Consider the following 20219-nt stretch of genomic DNA (forward strand, 5'->3'; position numbering starts at 1 on the left):
GGAGTGGCAAGTCCATGATCTAACATTGGGGAACTCACACAACACAGTGTATTTCCTACAGTTCTGGAGACTAAAAGTCCAAGAGTGCAGGGTAAGGCTGGCTTGCCCCTGCTTGATCCTCTGTGTACATATAGCTGAGGTTTCTTCCTGATTTTATAAAGAGACCAGTTTTATTGGATAATGGTCTCACCCTTAAAACTTCTTTTAACTTCAATTACCTCCTTAAAGACCTTGCATCCAAACACAGATACTGAGACAGGGGCATTAATCTGTGAAATGGAGTATATGATAGTCCACACCAGTAAAACAGACACGTGTAAATAGTTAATATAGAAGGTGTAATTAATTCAGAAGACATCTGGAACCTTAAGAGAGAAAGGTCTTCACTGTGCTGGTAATATGGACATTGAAGCAGCTCTCACACTATAGCAGGAAACAAAATCAAAACAATAAAATGCAGGCAAACAAATCACAACACTGCCTTTAGAATGCTTTGCTGGGTAATGGGTGTAGCTGATCCTCTTCCGAGCAGAACAGCAGCAGCCGTAGCAGGAGCTGAAAGCATATTGGCTCCTATTAGAGTCACTGTGTCTCCCAAACAAATAGAAATTTCTAACTCAATGGACACTCGCACACTTTATAGAACTCAAGCTCACTTTGGTGTCAGGTCACAATTCATCTGAATCTTTTGTTTCTCAGGGTGTACTGGGAGTGTTATGAACATCTGAAAAAAGTTCTCATGCCTCTTCACAGTCTTAACTGCCCTCATTAGTAGACACCATTTGTACCAGATAATGTGACTCTCTCATATTTTTTTTCTTAAAGTGTGTGTGTGTGTGCACACACGTACGTGCATACACATAAGTCCAGATAGCCACAGAACCAGAAGAGGGTGGCAAATTATGTGTAGCTGGAACTAAAGCAGTAGTGAAATACCCAACTTCTGTGTTAGGTAACCAAACTTAGATCCTGGGTAAGAGCAGTGAACACTTGATTGCCAAGCCATCTCTCTAGGCCCTCTCACATGGGTTTTAATCACTAATTCTCTAAGTACATCTCATGTGATAACTCCTTAAGCTAATGGTTCTCACCATATTTGCTCATTTCCTTCTCGTAGAACATTTATATCAACACATTTTCTTTGGAAGGTAAATCCATCAGTTAGATGTTAGTGAAAGGCCTACAACAAGACTCTCCCTGGATCAGGAGGTCCTGAGCCTGGGAGCTCATTTTTAAATGAGTGTGAATACAGCATGGAGGACAGACATACTTCCTCTGTGCATGGGTTTGCCTTCAGGACTAAATTACCTGTGACCCCACTTCCTTCATTCCAGCCCTATGTGGTTTCACATGATCATTGCCATCACCAAGAGGAATGTATTGTGTGAGAGACAGTAGCTTGTCACTCTCATCTTGTGTTCACTGATTGCCCAATGTGGATGCAAGTGATAGAGTCTCAGGTATAATATGACATGTGGATAAAAATATCCATTTTTTCTTTTATCTTTTCTAGCCTTTTTTAAGCAGGAAAGTGAAAAATGTGTAATTCCAATTACACATGTTGAAACATGCTTAGGCATATATTTAATAATTTTGTCAATGAGAATGTAGCCCAAAACAGCCAAATATTCTTTAATTGTTTTATTATTGTCATTTTTAGTTACTATGGGAAATAATAGTGCTGGTTATGATACTTTCTTATTTCTCTTTCTTTGTTCTTTCTCATATGTCTTCTCCTTCATGCTCTGTTACCTTCCTTCCTTCTCTGTCACCTACCCCCCTTCCCAGTCACCTCCCCTCCTGTGTTTAAGATGTGTTATATTTGCTTATGCTATGGAATATTTGCAATCTTTTATGTTGCATTGGTTTAACTCAGTGAAGCTGTGTTACTTTGCCTGTTTAAACTACCTGATTGGTCTAATAAAGAGCTGAATAGCCAATAGCAAGGCAGAAGAAAGGATAGGTGGGGTTGGCAGGCAGAGAGAATAAATAGAACTCTTCAAGAAGAGATCAAGGAGTAAGAAAAAGGGAAGGAGAGGAGGACATCAGGGGCCACCTACCAGCCACACAGCAAGCCATGGAGAAAGAAGTAAAGAAAGGTATATAGAACATAGAGAGAGAAAAGCCCAGAGGCAAAAGGTAGACATGATAATTTAAATTAAGAAAACCTGGCTAGAAACAAGCCAACCTAAGGCTGGGCATTCATAAGAAAGAATAAGCCTCCCTATAATTTATTTGGGTGCTGGGGAGTAAGCCCCCAAAGACCAAAAATATAAGAGTAAAAACAGTAAGAAAAACAAATCAACAACACCTCCGTTGCTGATCCTTTACTTTAGAATATGTCCTGAAGAGATGTTTTCTGCCCTTCCTAGACTTTCTATGCCTTTTCTCTGGATGCTCAGCTCCATATACAGGTTTGAATACAGTGCAAGAAGTGTGCATGTCTATGCAGTCCTGGTTAAGGTGTCCCACCAGCCATCATCAATAGCCGAGTTCCACTCTCTGCTGCTAGATAACACTAAGTGATTTTCATGATTGAAACCTTGGAAAATATTTTATACTTTGCATTTGAAATTGGATGCTTACATATAATTTGGTTAATTCAATTTAATTTTAAAATTAGCTAATTTTTTACCATAATTATCCATGCATTCCCAGTAATGCTGAAGGAGTGAAAATGGTTAACTCATAAACTGTCTATGAACGTAGATGGTTTAGTAATTGTTAATTTTCATAATTAATAACAACAGCATAATGCTTTATTTTGTTGACATTTCAATATCAACTTGTTTTGATTTTGTAGTTTTTTCCATATGCTTAAATCAAAATAAGTCGTCTTTTCATTTAGTAGGTTTTTCAAAATGTACTGGTTCTAGTTATTAGATTAGCCCCTGGTGCACCCACTTTCTAGGAATGGAGAGATTCTAGATAGATACATGTGCCTCTAACTTGGACTCTCAGAGTATTGCAACAATAGTCCCCAGAAACTGGAATTTCTCAGGAGTCCCATGCTAGGGGAATGCTGAAATCTAATGCCTGCCAGAGGAAGAACTTGTCTCCCAGACGGCATCACATGGTTCTGAAAACTCAGGAGAGGAGACTGATGAAGAGAGGCCCACACCTTGACCTGGACTGCATGAAGATGCATATTTCTTGCCCCCTCTTTAAACCCAGATATTGTGACAGGACTTTAATGATAACTTGGACAGGTAAAGAATTTTGTGCATGCGCGCATGTGTGTATGACTGGACTTTTTTTGTTCCTTGTACCTCTGTGACCACAGGTAACAAATTTTTTCCTCCTTTTAAGATTATTTATTTCTTCCATTGACCTACTTGAGGACAGATGGCTGAGTCTTACTTGTTAGGCTGTCAGGACTCAGGCCCCAACATTTGGACCTCTAATGAAAGTAATATGTGGAGGCAAAAAAATTAGGATGGATGTCCCTACCTTGGTATTATATGGTACTGGATGTCCCAAATCACTTTGACTTGTTATAACACGATTACAGAAGGACCAGATGAATGTACCCAAATCTAGACTTCTGAAACCATCATCAACAACAAATCCTGTCCTGAACTCCCTGCAGCTTATCCCCATCTGAAGCTCCAGTGAATTCTTTCTGAAGACCATTGTGCTTCCGTAGTAGATTGTCAAAGCTCACTGCCAAGAATTACTTTCTAGCACTTGTCGGAAAGAGAGACCCCTGGGCTCTGCCGAGAGAACCTTATTTAGTACTGTAAGTTGAGCCCAGAACTCAACGATTTTAAGCTCCTGAAACCCCTCAGGTGTGTAACTTGCGGGAAATTTTAGTTGATGTGTGTGCAGCTGATGATCACAACTGGTGAGATATGTCTTGACCTGAGACACCGAACAACTGGAATCAATTTAGACCTTCTCTTTCAACATTGGCTCACATTGTAATCACCTGGAGAGCCTTTAAGAATAGTGTCATGTCTGCTACCCCTACCCTATCACCCTCAGCTGTGAGATGCTGATATATTCAGTAAAGGGTGGAATTCAGGTATTAGGATTTTCTAAACTATCTTACAGAGAACCATCAACAGCCTAAGGGCACGTAGTGTCAGAAAGGCTCACCCCACCACCACAGAAGGCAAGGCCTAGACCTGAACGATGCAGTCACAGAAGCAGAGGTTTGCTGAGATGAAAAACTACCAAAATCTCCTCCTTCCCAGTTTCCCAGCACACCCAAGTAAGCCTTGAAGTTATAGCACAAAAACAAGCCCTTCCCCTTGGTTTTCAGCTTCTGGCAGAATGATTTAGTAGTTCTATTATCAAAGAAACTCCATTATAATTACAGTGTTTGAATTATACACAAAACAAGAAAAATTCAGAAGGGAAAGTCCTTTAATCAAAACTGTGAAACAGAACAGTTTCTGGCTGCAGTTAAAAGCAAACTCTAAAATGTTAAGAGTTGGTTCTCCAGTCCTTTGATTCTTGCCTCTTTCCCATAAGAATGACACTACACATTTTTTCAATTAAGCAGTTTGACAATCCGAAGAAACCACAGTGCATGATTTAATGAGCGTATACTGTATGCCTGGTAATCGGCAGGCTGACAGTTCACTCATTGCAAAGTGACAAGAGGCCACTGCACATTAACAGAAAGGTTTGGGGGTGTCTTTTCATTAAAACAGCTTTACAGTTGAGGAACATCCAACTGTATTGGCAAAGCTGTCACCGAAGGTCCCTGGTGACCTTAACTTTCTGTCACTCTCCAAGTCTTCAAGTCTGTATTATGAAATTCATTTTTAAAACCATAGAACAAACACAAAATATAGACATTGAAGGCTCTCTGATGCTGTTGGGGTTATGTGGTACGTTTCCATACCAATTCCATCAGTGATTTCACAGTGAAAGAATTGTGACCCTGGATATGCGGGTTCTTCATGATGACTATGAAAGTGAATTATTCTTAGAAATTTTGCACATTAGTCACTATTTTGCACATTAGTCACTATTTTCGAAGGAAGTCAGTACGCTGGAAATATGCACATTTTTGTGACAGAGAGACATTCAAATCCGACTGAAACACACACAGTCTTGGTGAAATTCTATCGGCTCACTGGAGCTCATGTTCTTGATTGACAAGCTATGGAGGTAACAACCACTGTATAAGGAGATCACAGAGACTGGTTCGCAGTTCCTAGTGGCATAAGAGACTTAAATTGACCCACAAAGATGCAAAGTATGGAGTATGTGACATGTAACACCAGGCTGGTGCCCTTGATGTTTCCAACACAAGTCTGCATGCAGAAAACAACACATCAGCATCCATCCACACATCCCTATAAAGTGCCCAGAGGGAAGCTGCTGGCTCAGGAAACAAGATTTTGCCATTCAGTTCTGGGTGGACTTTAGCTCACTATGTGGCTAGAATTGGCCTCAGACTTGTGATTCTCTTGCCCTAGCCTCCTGAGTAACAGAGTTACAAGTATGTACCACAGATCCCAGTTATTTATATGTCTGCAACCAGGAGTAATTTTAATGATCATGTAATAAACTCCTGACAAATTTTACGCTTTCTGGTAGTAAGAATTTGAAACTTGCTGTTTATGCCTTCCAGAAAACTTAGGGAATTCTCAGGTTCAGTTTACAACCCCAATGACTTGCCATAGTAGATTTGTTTCTGGTTTTATTAGATGTATTTTAGTAGCTTTATTGAAAGTTGTCTAAAAACTATACATAGAGCAAACTTGTCACTTATATTGTAAAGGAGCTATAGCAATAGTCTGCCTCACTGGGGTCCAGGCAAGTGCTCTTCAAACACAATCTGAAAATGATACAGAACATCTCTTACAGACTGTGGAATTATAATTTATTGCTTGGGTCATACACAGTGTAGAAGAAAAATGTATCTTTTATTTAAGAGGATCATGTGTGGGAGTGTCTATGACTTTATTAGAAATATGGGACAACAGAATTATCCTTAGATTGTTGTGATGATTCCAAGAGAATATTTCCCAAGTCAATCAGGGTAACATCTTGTGCTTAGCCTCACAGAAAATTCTGCATGCTCATGGCTTCAGATGCAAGTGCAACACAGCTTGCTAGAAGTCAAACTCAGTGCAGAGACTTCACACATCACTTAGAAATTAGTACCCCACCAAAGATCCCCAGCTGGATGGGGATCCACCCCAGCTAGCTTTCCCTCATGTCACAGAGGAGGGAAATCCCGGAAAGATTCCCACAGGGTTTCACTCTTATTCTAAACATGTGGAAATACATGGATTCATAAAAATGTATATGTGATTTGAAGTGTTCAGTTCATCTAGACCTGGGCCATTGCCACTGGTCTATCTCTTTATGAAACAGCAAGCTTCCTCGTGTTTCCCAGTTTCATTGGCCACAGCTAGAGTATAGCCAAAGGTACCACTAACATGCTCCTCTGTCTTATGGAGAGTCTGTTGACGGTTACTTTGGTTCTACATGTTTATACTCTGGTAAAAACAGTCATAGATGGAGGGTGTGATGCAGTGGGGGCAGCTTGACTTGAACGCTTGATGCCCATCAATTTCATGGCTTTGGGCAATACACTGAGCTATCTGAGCCACAGAGTCCTCTACTGCAGTGGGGGAAAATACAGAGAATTTACAGAGCCATGTCAGCAGGGCTGGTCCAAAATATTTACACAAGGAATATAGTAGGGGCACCAGCTGGAATGGACCTAACATTTAATTTACTTAAATAGGAGCACTGTGGTATCAATCTTGATCCTAGGTTGTGGAATATGGTCAAATCCATGATACATTGCATGAAGAAAACAGCTATGGAAAATATTGTGAAGAAGGATATAAGCTGTTGGTTACCCGAAGTCACTATACTTTCCAATGACTTTCCTTTCTGCACCGGTGATGAATTTAGTTAGCCTTACTAGTCTTTAACTGATGAACCACATATGTCTCTTGACTACAGTTGAGTCCTCCAAGAACCCTACACTTAGAAAAACAAAAACAGATTTCACTTGGAATTTTATTAGGTACATATTCACCGATAAATGTTATGTCTTCTTAATCCAATAACCTTTTTGTTATTACAAAATACTTTCTGGTAATCCATTTGTTCTAGAGTTTGAATTGTCTGATATTTAGCAGGCCATTCTACATGTCTTTTACTGTTTCTACAACATTCCTTTTTTATCAGTTCCCTTTAAGTCTATGAGCATCTTTATATTTAAAGGTTATCTCTCAATACAGTATTTTTGTTCAGGATTTTAAAGTATATTCTGATCTCTCTGCCTTTTAACTAAAATGCCTGATGTCCAGTACTTGCATTTAGTGATACATTTTCACTAACTTGTTTTGTTTGGGTCTCTTATTCTTGTTCTCCTGTTTCTCTTTTCTAACATTGTTGTATTGTTTTTAAAAAGCAAAGCAAGAGTTTCTCTATGAGTTCAAGGCCAGCCTGGTCACACATTAAGTTTCAGGTCAGCTAGAACTACATAGTGAGAGCCTGTCTTTTAAAAAAGGGGGTTAGATATTATAGCATATCAATTGCCCACTTTTTGTATTGCTTGTTCTAGGAACTAAAATAGATATTCTTGATCATTATTTGAGTTACTTTCATAATAGTCACATAAAAGTTGAAAATGTTGCATCTCCGTAAGTCTGTTTATCATCCCTGCCTTTGATGTTGTAATTGTCATGTGGACTACAGATACACACATTACATCATAAACTCATGGGACAATCTTGTCATTCTTGTTCTATATATTTTACATATTATACAATGGAAAAGAGTCATTTGCAATTCTGATATATTTATTCCATCTTGAGCATTTCAGGTGTGTACTCTTGTGTGCCTCATTTCTGTCTGAGCAGCTTTTTTTGACATCTCTTGAAACCTCTATGCTTTCTTCTATCTAATGATGCCTTGTCTTCATTCTTAAAGCACATCCTAACTATGCAAATGATTGGTTTGTGTTATTACTGTCTTTCTATCCCCTCTTTACTTTAAAAGCATGGTTTTATTTTAGGCTGTTGAGATAATCAGTAGGGAAAGACACTAGATGTCATGCCTGACTAAGTATATCAAGTCCCAAGACTGACTGATACAGTTGAAGAGAGAACCAACTCCTACAAGTTATCCTCTGGCCTCCACATGTGTACCGCATACATCTATTACTTACCCACCTCATACCACAAATAAATATATACCATTAAAAAACATAGAACTGTCATTTTTCATAGCCTTTGTCACTTCTGAAAGGGAGGAAGTGCTCACTTAAAACAACATTTCCCCAAAAGTATTGTGGTTCCTATGAAGACCCTCTTTACTGCTGCTGCCAGCTGTTTAAATGAGAAGGGCAGAGGCATGATTCCCAGATTCATCCCATTGATTCTGGGACACTGTGTCTCCCACAACCTCAGCACAGGGTTTTCCAGTGTCTCAGGTGACATAGGAAGAATTTCCTGAGTCTGGGAAAGGAGAATTCTTAATTCAAAGGCAGGGTGGGCTGCATGATAAGACCCTGCCTGAAAGAGAGACGGTATGCATGTGCTCAAGAGAGAAGTGCTGTTTGGTGTTTGCTAAGTATTTTGGTGTGGATTTAAGTACTTCACCATATGTCATTATTTTTCAAACACACTTTCTACATGGTTCTACTTATTTTGTGACTCCAGTCACATTTATAGTAGCCATGTTACATTTGTAGTACAGTAATCTGAGCCTTGAATCTTTCTTCTCTGTTCAGACATTGAAGTAGTTTTTTTTCTTTCTGTGCTTCAGAAATAGAGTTGCCAGGGCTCCATTGTACAGGTTCCTGGTACATTTCCTCATCACCTCCAAAGGGTCTAAGACCATACAGGATTCTGATTTCAGTAGTGACAGCTCTCTATCCATGATATCCCAAATCTGACCCATCTTAGAATAAATGTCAGATAACTGCCTTTCTTTTCAGAACTGTTCACACATTCTTAATTCCGTATATGTCATGGGGTTGTGTCATGTGAATACATAAATGTAAGTGGTGAGGATGAACAGCTAGTTTCCACCTTAGTTCTCTAGGGAATACTGATCTGTTTTGATAGGCAAGTAGATTAGTAAATAGAACTTAACAGGTATTGGGAGGCAGCCCAAAGCTTGGTTTAGTTTTTTCTTTTCCTTTCTTACTATCTAGCATGGCTGGCCTGGAATTTACTATGGAGACCAGGTTGGCATCAAAGTCACAGCAATCAACCTGCCTCTGGACACTGAGATTACAGGCATGTGCCACCACCCCAGCTGCTTCTTTCACTTTTGAAACTATGCTCACATGCCCGCTTCATATAAGCCTGCTCAGACACTGCCCCCAAATCTGAGAACTGTTTACAGCCAGGACTAAGAGCTTCTTTCTACCTCTTGCCTTCTCAGAAATGTAAGCTCATGTTCCAGTGGCTGTAAAATGCCTCCAACTTTTTAGCTTGTGTCTGTAGAAAGAGAGCTCAGCTTTCAAGTTTAAATTGCAGCTCTGCAAATCATCAGCCTGTGTAATTTTATTCTTTCTGCTTTCTGGTAATAGATGAGGGCAGGTCTATACTATAATTGACATCTCTGGTCATGCCCGACCTAGAAGAGTTTACCTGGCAACAGGAGAAGGGGAGGCAGAGTGAACACTATAGAGTGAACACTGTAGAGTATAGAGGAATATGTATAGATAACACTGAACAAACATTATCTTGTACCATTATCTTGTCTAGAAATACCTGGTTTTGCTCCTAAGAAGAAACAGAAGTCAGGCCTGGGGCTCCCTTCACCATCTGGCCAATACACAAGGAGACTGAACTAAACTTACTGCTTACAGTTACACACTAAAACATCACACAGACATGGCAGCATTTAATCTCTAAGCAAGGAGTATGCCTGTGGTATCTGGCCATTTCATTCTGTATTACTCATGTGGCCTTAGACATCTCTATATCTATCACATTGACATGGTTATAACGAATATTCTAATAGAAAGAAAATATTGAAAAATCTTTCAATACTAAGACACAGTAAGTGCCTGTCTACTTTTATGGATAACTGTGACATCCATGTCTTGACCAACAGCAGTTATCAGTTTCATGTCTTGAAAGCTTCTTTGTGAATGCATCTTCCCAATCGCTTTATATACATTATCTTTTAATCTTTCATAACAATTCTATGAAACAATTCCTAAGATTAACCTCATTTCATGGAGGAAGAAACCAGAATTTAGAGAGGTTAATCAGACTGACTAAGATCAAACAGCAAACAGCAGAAATCGTGCAGAAACAGCAAAAGGGGAGTATTTGAAATTATTAGGCACTGTCCTTTATTGTTAAGAGATAAAGAAAAGTCTTTCTAAGCACAGAGGAATAAGTGGGGTCCCTAAACTTGAAAATCATGTGCTTTTAATTATTCTTACAAATAATTGCAGGCTTTCAGTTTTAAGAACCTTACTTCCAAGGTTAAAATGCTAAACAGAACAAAAATCCTGAAGGCTAAATGGCTACATGCAAAGCTTCATGAGAAGGAAGCATGCAGTGCCAGTTCTCCATGTTGACTCCTTGCATTTCTTTCCTGTTTCATAGCTAAGCTCCCCAGATGGGCAGGGAATCTACCAGGCTGTCAGATGCATCAGGAAGAGAAAATGGGAGGCCCATCCCACTCTACCATGTCTTCAGTGCGTGCATTTTGATGACAGAGCAATGTCCAATAGTAATACAAACTCTGGATGCAGTCCTGCCCAATTTGGGTTTCATAGGATTGTGGAATGATGGGAAGGCAGCCAGAGCCAAGGACAAATAGGCACATAAGATGAGGTAGATATACAAGACAGGGTCTTAACTAGAAGCAAGACAAGGTGTGTGGTGTCTTTGTCTTTTGGTTCATGGAGCTGTTCAATTTCTCTCTCTCTCTCTCTCTCTCTCTCTCTCTCTCTCTCTCTCTCTCTGTCTGTCTGTCTGTCTGTCTGTCTGTCTGTCTGTCTGTCTTTGCCAGTACATAGACATATTGTTAGAGGAGGGAGCTTGAGAAGGAATGACAGAAAGGAAGAGGGGTGTTAATGAAAGCAAGGGTAACTGAGCACCGCCTGCCAGGAGTCGTGCACGTGTCTGAGATCCTAGAATCCAGGCAGATGGTGAGCTCAAGGCCAGCCATGTTTGAGGCCAATTTGGGTTACCTAGAAAACCCCTGTCTATACATAAGTAAGTAAATAAATAATTTAAAGCTCAAATAAAATAGAGTAACTCATTCACCACATGCTACATGCTGGTGAAATAACTAGATTGGAATTGCAGGGCTAAGGCCCATGCCTGCCAGTACACATCTGTGTGTGTGTGTGTGTGTGTGTGTGTGTGTGTGTGTGTGTGTGTGATGTTTTCTAACCTATAACAAGTATCACAGACAATATCTCTGTAACAAAATACAGGTTAACAAGTAGAAAGTCTGACATAGGAAGTTTTATATGATATCAGAGACTGGGGAAAAACCCATTTCTTATGCTGAGAGTCAAAACAATGTGGACATTCATGTAGGAATATGATCTCACAAAAAGACCATGTACTGGTCTGAGACCTATGGGACTGATAACTGATCAAGGCCTAGGGATTCAGTAACTTCTTGGCTTTCCTGTGCCTTCCCATTGACCTACATTAGAATATACTTCCAGAATGAGTTTTTATGACTGCTGGCAGACAGAGTGGGTCTGAGAATGGCCAATCTTATACACTGAACTGGGGAAAATTATACTGCAACTTTCTTAGGTTTTCTGGCTTGTTTTAAGGAAAAAGCTTCTGGTTTCTACGGACTGCCATGGCAGCAGAAATGCATGCAAGAAAAAGTCAGAAGGCACTGCCAACCCCTCCTGTATGCCTGACTTCTGAGAATTGTGAGTTCATTTCTTTTCCTTGAGCTATTTTCATTTTTAAGCTTCATGTATGACTTACCAGGTGAAAACACTTAGGCATAAAGGGAAGGGTTGACTGTCATTGGCCTTTGGGTCCCCTGTTAGGATCCATCATACAGTCCCATTCTATACCAGCAGAGGCTCCATGACGAAGACCAAGCCTCCACTCTTTAGGACACAGGTCCCTTGACAGAAACCTCCTCTTGCTGCTACCAATTTCATTTGAATCCTACCATCATTCTCCAAGCCACACAAGGCATTAAAATGTGGCTCTGTGACTTTTTAAACCTTTATTTTTATACATGAAAAGAATAAAATATGTGTGCCTATATAGTGGGGGAAGAAGAATGAATGGCATGTCAATCAGGTAACAGTTCAGCTGCACTTCATAGGAAGGGAAAGCAATGCTATCCTTCAGAAAGTGAAGCCATCATTCTTTTATTGGCTGACATAATATTTATATTCCTATTTTAAAATGGCAGCTACAAATAGAAGCAGAGAGACGGTAGGTTCTCCAAGGAAATCTAACTGTAAACACTTACCATTATAAAAGTTCTATTTATATGCGAAAGAATGTGACTAATACCATAAGGGCATCCCCACAGTAAGTCAATTTATCATGCCTTTTGAAGAGAAATAAAATTAAGCAAACACTGCGTTTCACATGAGTGCTGCCTCCTTGGGGTCCTCAGCTCAAGTGAAGAGTTTTTGCCGAGGAGTGACAGAGCGGGTTGTCCCAGGGCACATAACTATGAGTTCAGATGACCACTCAGCAGCAAATTGGACAGCTTGTAGACACATCATGAAAACAGTTGAGAAGAGCACTGAGCTGGTATGGCTGCAATAGGAACTGTTCAAGGGGCTATAAAGGCACAATGCAGTTTCTATAGTCATTGCCATTACTCTGCAGGAGAAGGTGGCTCAGAGGAATGACAGTGAGTCACGTGGTACCACACAAAGGCAGTGCCAGAAGGGTGGTGTACCTGTCCCTATTGTTAGTCCTACTCCTGGGCTTTCCTAGATACACAATCTGGCCTCCTCAAGAATTGAACAGTCCTAACACTGGAACTTCTATTGTGCAAAACAGTGAGGCTGACCCAGGGTACAGTGAGGAGAGCACTTCTCCAGCTTTGTGGAATTCTATGTCAAATCCACTGAAGAGTCACTTGTGGATCATTTATTTAATTTCCTCTCCTTTGAAATACTAGTGCCAACTTCAATTGATTACAAGTAAGATGTCTTAGTTAATATTTCTATTGCTGTGATAAAACACCATGACCAAAATCAACTTTGGGGAAGAAAGACTTTGATTCATGCTATACTGAGGGAAGTAAGGGCCGGAACTGAAGCAGGACAGGAACCTAAAGACATTAACTAATGCAGAGACCATGAGCTGGCTTGCTCCTCATAAACTGCTGGCCCGTATCAGCCCTGGGGTGACACCACCCAAAACAGACTGGGTCCTCCTGCATCTGTCACTAATCAAGAAATGCATTACACACTTGCCTAGAGCAGATCTTACTAGTCTTTTGGAGGTGTTTCTCCCCTGGATCAGTCTAGCTTGTGCCAAGTTGACACAGTCAGCCAGCACAAAGGAGAACACAGGCGTTTGGTACAACTACTGGGTTTAGGTCCTACACAGCTGTTCATTCTAATGGATCTTTCATTCTATCCCTGTCAAACAGACATATTATATGAGGGATGCATTTATTAGAGGGTAATTTTTCAGCATGTGAAAGTGACTAAGAGGCCAACAGACTCCACTGCCCACAAATGACTCAGTGATATCCCCACTGGTCAACTCCTCTCTGCTGTAATCTCTACTACTCTTTTTCCTTCAGAGACATTTTTCTGAAATAAAGAATGCCATAGTCAGACACTAGCTCATTGGCTGTGATTTTGTGTTAGGGTCATTATTTCTTCTTTTAAGATCTAATTATTTTTCTCTTTATCATGTCACTTTATCTGTACATACTGTGACTGAAATCAGTCATCCATCACTAGCAAACACTTACATAGATTACTGAGCACCCAGGCAGAACTCCTACAGTGATGACCATGAGAGAGAGAGAGAGAGAGAGAGAGAGAGAGAGAGAGAGAGAGAGAGAGAGATTGATTCTACCAATCCCTCATCAGGGAAAACACACAAATAAAGTAAGGATGTGAAGTGTGAAGATCCTGGGTGATGACACGGCCCTGAGAGCTCTGGAGAACATTGTCACCCCCTCCCTGAGAGGGAGGGATGGATGAAGGGAGGGCATATGATGTCACACTGGAATAGGATGGGCCAAGTCTAGTAGGAGTGGTTTACACCTAAAGGAAGACCATGTGAAGACAGTGACATAACAGGAGAATGCTCTGTGATGATCTAGACTAGTACAAGTCAAGGAATGTCAAGGAATGCTAAGCAAGCCACCAGAAGGCAGCAAGAGATGGAATTCCAGCCCCACTCCCCATTGCTCCCTTCCCTGGGAGATTTCTCTGGGAGCATGGTCCTGATCACACTCAGATTTCACAGTGAGTCTCCAGAGTGACAAGACACAAAAGCACTTGTGTTGTTGTAAGCTTCTCAGTTTGCAGTTTTTGTGCTACCCTAGGAAATGAACACAGTGAATTGTGGGAAGTGCTTATTTTTAAACAAGGATTAAGAAAGATCTCACTAGGAATGAACATCTCAGGCAAACCCTAGGAAGACAGCTTTGGATGAAGGCCTTTCCAGACAGAGGGTACCGAATGTTGATGTAACGGGGTGAAGCTGGTGTGCCTGCTACAGTAAGGCAAGAGTGTTGGAATGAGAAAGCAGGGCCAGCAGCTGGGCTTTGGACCACTGTTGACACTCAGGCTATTTACTGCAAGGTATAAAGCCACTGTAGGTTTCCCAGTTGAGGTGGACTAAGAGCTGACTTGCATTGTAGTAAGGTCTCTCTGGCTCTTTGGTGAGAATAAACTGGATGGGAAACCTGAAGAAAGAAAACTGCAGCCAGTCTGCTGGAGATAGTGGGGACTGACAGCTCTATGCTGCATATTCAGACAGGAGATGCTAATGATTGACAACACACTGCAGGCAGAGGTATAGGCCGGACTTCTTAATGATGCTGAGCGTTAAACTAGATAGCGAGACCAACTAATTAACTGGAGTGACCACCCTGAGAGCCAGGCATGCCTTAGGGACACAGGGGACACATTTGGCAAGTAAGGAACAAGAAATCAGAGCAACATATAAGAAACTTCATTAAAAAAAGAAAAATAGAAAGAAAAAAAGAAAAAGAAACAGTGGAGTGCAACCGAGATGAGGAATGGGAGTTATTCAAAGAAGAAACTACAATGGATCATGACTGTAAGAAGTTCAGTCACTGGTCAGGAAGAAAAAGGAAATTAAAATAATACAATTTCATTTTCCTTCCATCCAAGTAGTTAACATGAAAAAGCCTGGCAAAATTCAATGTTGTCCAAGATGTGAGGAAAATAATGTAATATTCCAATTACTCCTGGCAGAATCACGAAGTGGTACATTATTCTAGTGAGAGCTTTTATTGTATTTATCAAAAGCAGCACTGCATAGTCCATGCATACTGATCCTACCTGGCAGATGTGTGGGGCTCATGAACATGCACACGAGGAGGCACACGCTAAGAAGAGTATCTTCACGCTAAGAAGAGTATCTTCACGCTAAGAAGAGTATCTTCATGCTAAGAAAAGTATCTTCACGCTTTTTTAGTATATTAAAATCTAGCAATGACCTAAAAGCTCACCCCGAAAAGGGAATGAGTAATTGCATCGGGGGGTACCATGGAACAGTGCACACTCCTTAAAAGGAATCATCTGGTTCTATATATATATATATATATATATATATATATATATATATATATATACATACATCAGCATGCATGTTTCTCTTCACAAATAATCACTTAGCAACAAAAAAATGCTTGAAGCATACAAACACAGTCCCACGTATCTGGTGGATTCACATATACACATGTGAAAATGCAGAGAATGAGCTGTTCAGGGACACACCCCAGACTCATAGCTCTGAGGTTTCAGCAGGAAGTGGACAGACACAGCAGGGCACAGAGAGAGAAGAAAAGGCAGGAATGACAGAGAATCTCTTTTCATCAACCAGCCTTTTGAAAAGAAAAGAGAAAGAAAACAAAACAAAACTCTGAAAGCAAATCTGACCAAATGAGACAGGTGCTTGTTTTGGGTACTGAAAGTTCAGATGTTTATCGTCCTACTTTTTGTGCCTGTTCATGCATTTCATGTTGTTTTTTAAATGAAAGGATGAAGGAAAGAAGAGGGAGCATGGAAAAAAGGCAAGGGAGGGGAGAAGGGAGTCAGGGAGGGAGAGAGCATAAGGGAGGGGGAGGGAAGTGAGATTGAGTGGGCGGGTGAGAGGGAGGGTCAGGTAGGGAATCCCTCTCAGTTTTGAGTACATTTAATCTGGTCACAAGAATTGGCTTTCTTGAGGGTGAAAATTCCAAACTGTGGGGTATTTTGCTATTGTAGCTTTTCTTTCCACGCTGTTCGTTTTCCCCCAGCATAATATTTTTTGATTATTGAGTGTTTGGGAATTTCACACAATGCACTCCAATCATACTCACTTCCCAGTCCTTCCAAGTCCACCACCACCCTTGTGATGCCCTGCCCCCCACCAACAGAAGGAGAAAGAGGAAGAAGAAGTCCAATTTGTATTGCCCATATACTCTCTGGAGCATGATCAAACTCCCAATGGTCAGCCCCTTAAAGAAAACTGAGTCCTTCCCTATCCTCACCCCCGCCAGACCATCAATTGTGGAAAACTACATCCTACATCCTTATCACAATATTTAAGAGTTCTCTGCAATTGCTTTCTGTCTAGGTTATTACTTTTGGGGGGCAGGGTGGGGTGGGATTGAGTGTGGAGAAGCCTTCTGTGTCCCTTTCCCAATCGTGAGTCTGCAAAAGCAACTTCCTTGTCCTTTATAGTCAGCAGGAGGAGAGATCATGGACTTCACACCGTTTCTGTGACAGCAAGATTCATGAGCATCCACACGATCTCTGGCCTCTTCATGTGCCATAGACCTCAGCTTCTTCTCTGGTGTCTTCTGCTGCAGCACAGGCCATGGTCACCATCATAGTCTCTGGTGGGAGCACAAGCCTAGGACATAAACATGGCCCCCAGGATAGCATGGGCCATTAACACCAACACGATCCCCAGCAGCTGCCCAGCCCATTGACATTAACATGGCTTCAGGTGGCAGCACAGACCATGGGCATCTGCCTGGCCTTTGGTGGGAACACAGGCCACGGACATCAATACGATTCTGCCTGCAGCAGGACCACAGACCCCATCATGGCCTCTGTGGCAGTAGGACCACTGATCACTGACCACCATCATGGTTCAGGTGGCAACATAGGCCACTGCCACTAACCTCAACCTGGACCGCAGCAGCAGCATGACCCACAGGCACTAACATGTCTACAGGCATTGGCATAGACCATAGACATTTGCAAGCTTATTCTGTTTGTGGTGCCTGATACCAAACCCAGGACCTCAGGCAGGCTAGGTGAGTGTTCTACCACCGCCTTAGATTCCCATCCCAAAAGTCCTGCTTCAGTCATCAGTGAGACCAAGGTTGATTTGTCCCAGGCTGCCTCAGCCTGCAGAACAGCATGGGAAATGAGCCAGGAGAGGGAAACAAGTACCATTTGGAGAGACAAAGAGCCCTCTGCCAGTGGACCTCAGAACACCAGTAGTAGCTATCATCAGCACCCCTCCCCTCCATTCTTGGAGCCACTAACACTACAGGGAAGAGGGGAAACATGGGTTTGCAGACAAAGTAAACCAAAAGTATGCCATGGACATCTTTTCAACCTTTCTGAAAGCCTGTTTCAATTTTCTAGAATCAAGGGAACAATATGCTTGATTAGTCCTCAGCAGACTTAACAATTTTTGCTTTTTTCAAATCTCTCTCCTTGCAGCATGTTCATCATTAACCTTACATGTTTTAGGCCCGGAGAGGAGGTTTTCCTCCCTTGAAGTGGAATCTTTGCTTTCAAAATGAGACTGCTTTAGGATAATTCGTTTTGGTCACTGATAATCAAAAGATCCTCTCTGAAGCAAGGGGTCCTCAGTCAAAGGGTCTGCATTTATGAAGAGGTTTCCTTGTCTTCCTGGAGATGACCCTACAATAGAGAAAACCTATAGGAAATTCCATCACTAAATGAAAATCTGGCCTAAGCATTTGATTTTGGGCTGATACCATTTGTTTGAAAACACTTTCTATGTAGGCTTAGTTCAGAGGCCTTAGCTCAAAACTTTGAAAAGGTGGTCACACCCTGGAGACCTTGGCCTTGCTGAGTTTTTCCACACAGGAAGCTATGGAGCAGAGGCACCAATCTAAGGCTGCTTCTGCCTCAACTGTTTGGTTCATGTCATAGGCTTGATATTTAAGTACCATCATTTTGTGAATCATCATTTGTAGAACTGGTTTGAGTTGGTTTCTAACAGGAAAACAAACAAGGCAGATAGGGGACTTTATGAATAAGTTACTGATGTAAGTGTGTAATTTTGTGCCTTTGAATTTGGACAATGCTAAATGTGATTCCACACATAGAATGGACTTTTCCCAGCTATGTCTGCACAGAATAGTTTAATTTGTCTGCCTAAGTGTCCGTAATTACTCGGCTGCTGTGTGCTGTGATAAACACGGAGAAGTACGTGTTGCATCCGTACAGAGAGATGCACAGCAGAGGGCACTCAGCAAGGGGCTGTCTTCCCTAACAGGATGGGTGATAAGGACATTGCTTTTCAATGCCATGAAAATGAATAGTCCCGTGGCCTTTAGTTTTACATTCCTATTCTGCATTCAAACACAGCCAAAGGGTCACAGTGAAATGACGAATTATGAAGCTATTTTGAGTTGTCACAGGCTAAACTGTCACATTATTCAGGATACATGAAGACACCATTAGCTGTTCTGCCAGATTACAGACCTGGAAATGCTTTTTAGCAAAACAGGATCCAGTTTTGCTTTGTGGTTTGGATCCTGGTATATATAAGTCCAACAGGAGCAGGCCTCTCACCAGGGCACCAGTCTTCATACTCCTATCCTACCGGAAAGTAGGGTCTGTTACTCTGCCTTCACAACAGAGTTATTAGGGCATTCCAGGGGATGGGTGCACAAGGACTGTCACATGGTCAGAATCAGGAACGACATCACCATCATCTTTTGTCACTATCATTATTATACTTAACCCGATAGTCATTTTGACCCATCATCCTTATTGCCATTCAAGGTTCACTTAAAGCACCATTCATTGCATTGTTTAGTAATTAATTACTTTAATTCATTTAGTGAAGGATTTACTGAGGACATAATAAGCATCAGACTAGGGCCTGGGGTTCTAAGATGATAAAACATCTCTGGAGAGCTGTTCGAGCAGACTCTGGTCAAATATGGTGACTGTCATTATAGCTTTTCAAGCTGAAAGAAGACTGATGGAGGAAAAGAGCCTGTTGATTCAAGACAAACAAACAAGAAAAGAACTGCCTTAGACCTGGGACCAGGTACATAAGGGAGAGTCAAGGGGGATGGCTTTCTAAGAAACAAACATAAACAAAGTACTCTTCACTGGTACTCAAGTCAGTAGCAAGCCATCCAGTGGGTCATCAGATTTAATAGAACTTTATCTCAAACACCTAATATGAGTCTAATCAGGACAGATATTACCCTTGTCTCACCCTTACTTCTAAAATCCTCCAGTGCTTGAAAAGTATGCTATAGTAGGTATTCCTCTTATAATCAGTAAAACCCACCTTTTATTCATTTTATTTTACTATAATCTTTGGAGACTCTGTGATCTAAGATAGCTAGGAATTTACTTTGGAGTACAGGCTGTCCTAGATGTTGCAGTAATTTAAAAGAGAGGAGGGGAGGGGAAGAGAGGGCAGGGGAGCAGAAGGGAGGAGAGGGGAGAGGCACAAAAGCACATGTATCGCTGTACCTTAGGCTCTAGCGTAGGGTAAAATGCTCCAGTATGTCTTTTGCTGTTTTCATAGTTGCTCAGTAATGAATGGTGAAAAATATGAGCTTCCTGGTTCGACTTTAGTGCAACATGAATGGGGAAACCTAATAAGACCAAAATTCTCACCACAAAATGTGACTATAGAAGACCTGAGTGTGCTACTGCAATAGTGCTGCTTCTTTGACATGAAGATTTATCTGCAGTGATAGATTAGTCACTGTGGAGCTTACAAGCAAACAAAAACATTTGTAGGAGAAACTCACGCTGGTAGAGTACTCAGTGATCAAGTCCACTTCCTCTAAATCCCTGCAGATGTACACCACCTGAAACCACAGAGACA

General features: G+C 41.2%; 1 protein-coding gene across 9 annotated transcripts in view; it reads right to left on the minus strand.

Annotated features, from left to right (window-relative positions):
- Fhit (fragile histidine triad diadenosine triphosphatase) overlaps window positions 1-20219 on the minus strand; it is a 1472699-nt gene that overhangs the window by 1047226 nt on the left and 405254 nt on the right. For 8 of the 9 annotated variants that reach the window (XM_040747566.1, XM_040747565.1, XM_040747562.1 and 5 more), the window contains one exon: window positions 20143-20202. The exons of the other annotated variant lie outside the window; for it this stretch is intronic. In XM_040747566.1, coding sequence (XP_040603500.1) covers window positions 20143-20202 — 60 coding nt within the window. The remainder of the gene's footprint in view (window positions 1-20142; window positions 20203-20219) is intronic. 9 annotated transcript variants of the gene reach the window in all.

Source organism: Mesocricetus auratus, unplaced genomic scaffold (genome assembly GCF_017639785.1).
Source record: "Mesocricetus auratus isolate SY011 unplaced genomic scaffold, BCM_Maur_2.0 Super-Scaffold_100006, whole genome shotgun sequence".
NCBI lineage: Eukaryota > Metazoa > Chordata > Mammalia > Rodentia > Cricetidae > Mesocricetus > Mesocricetus auratus.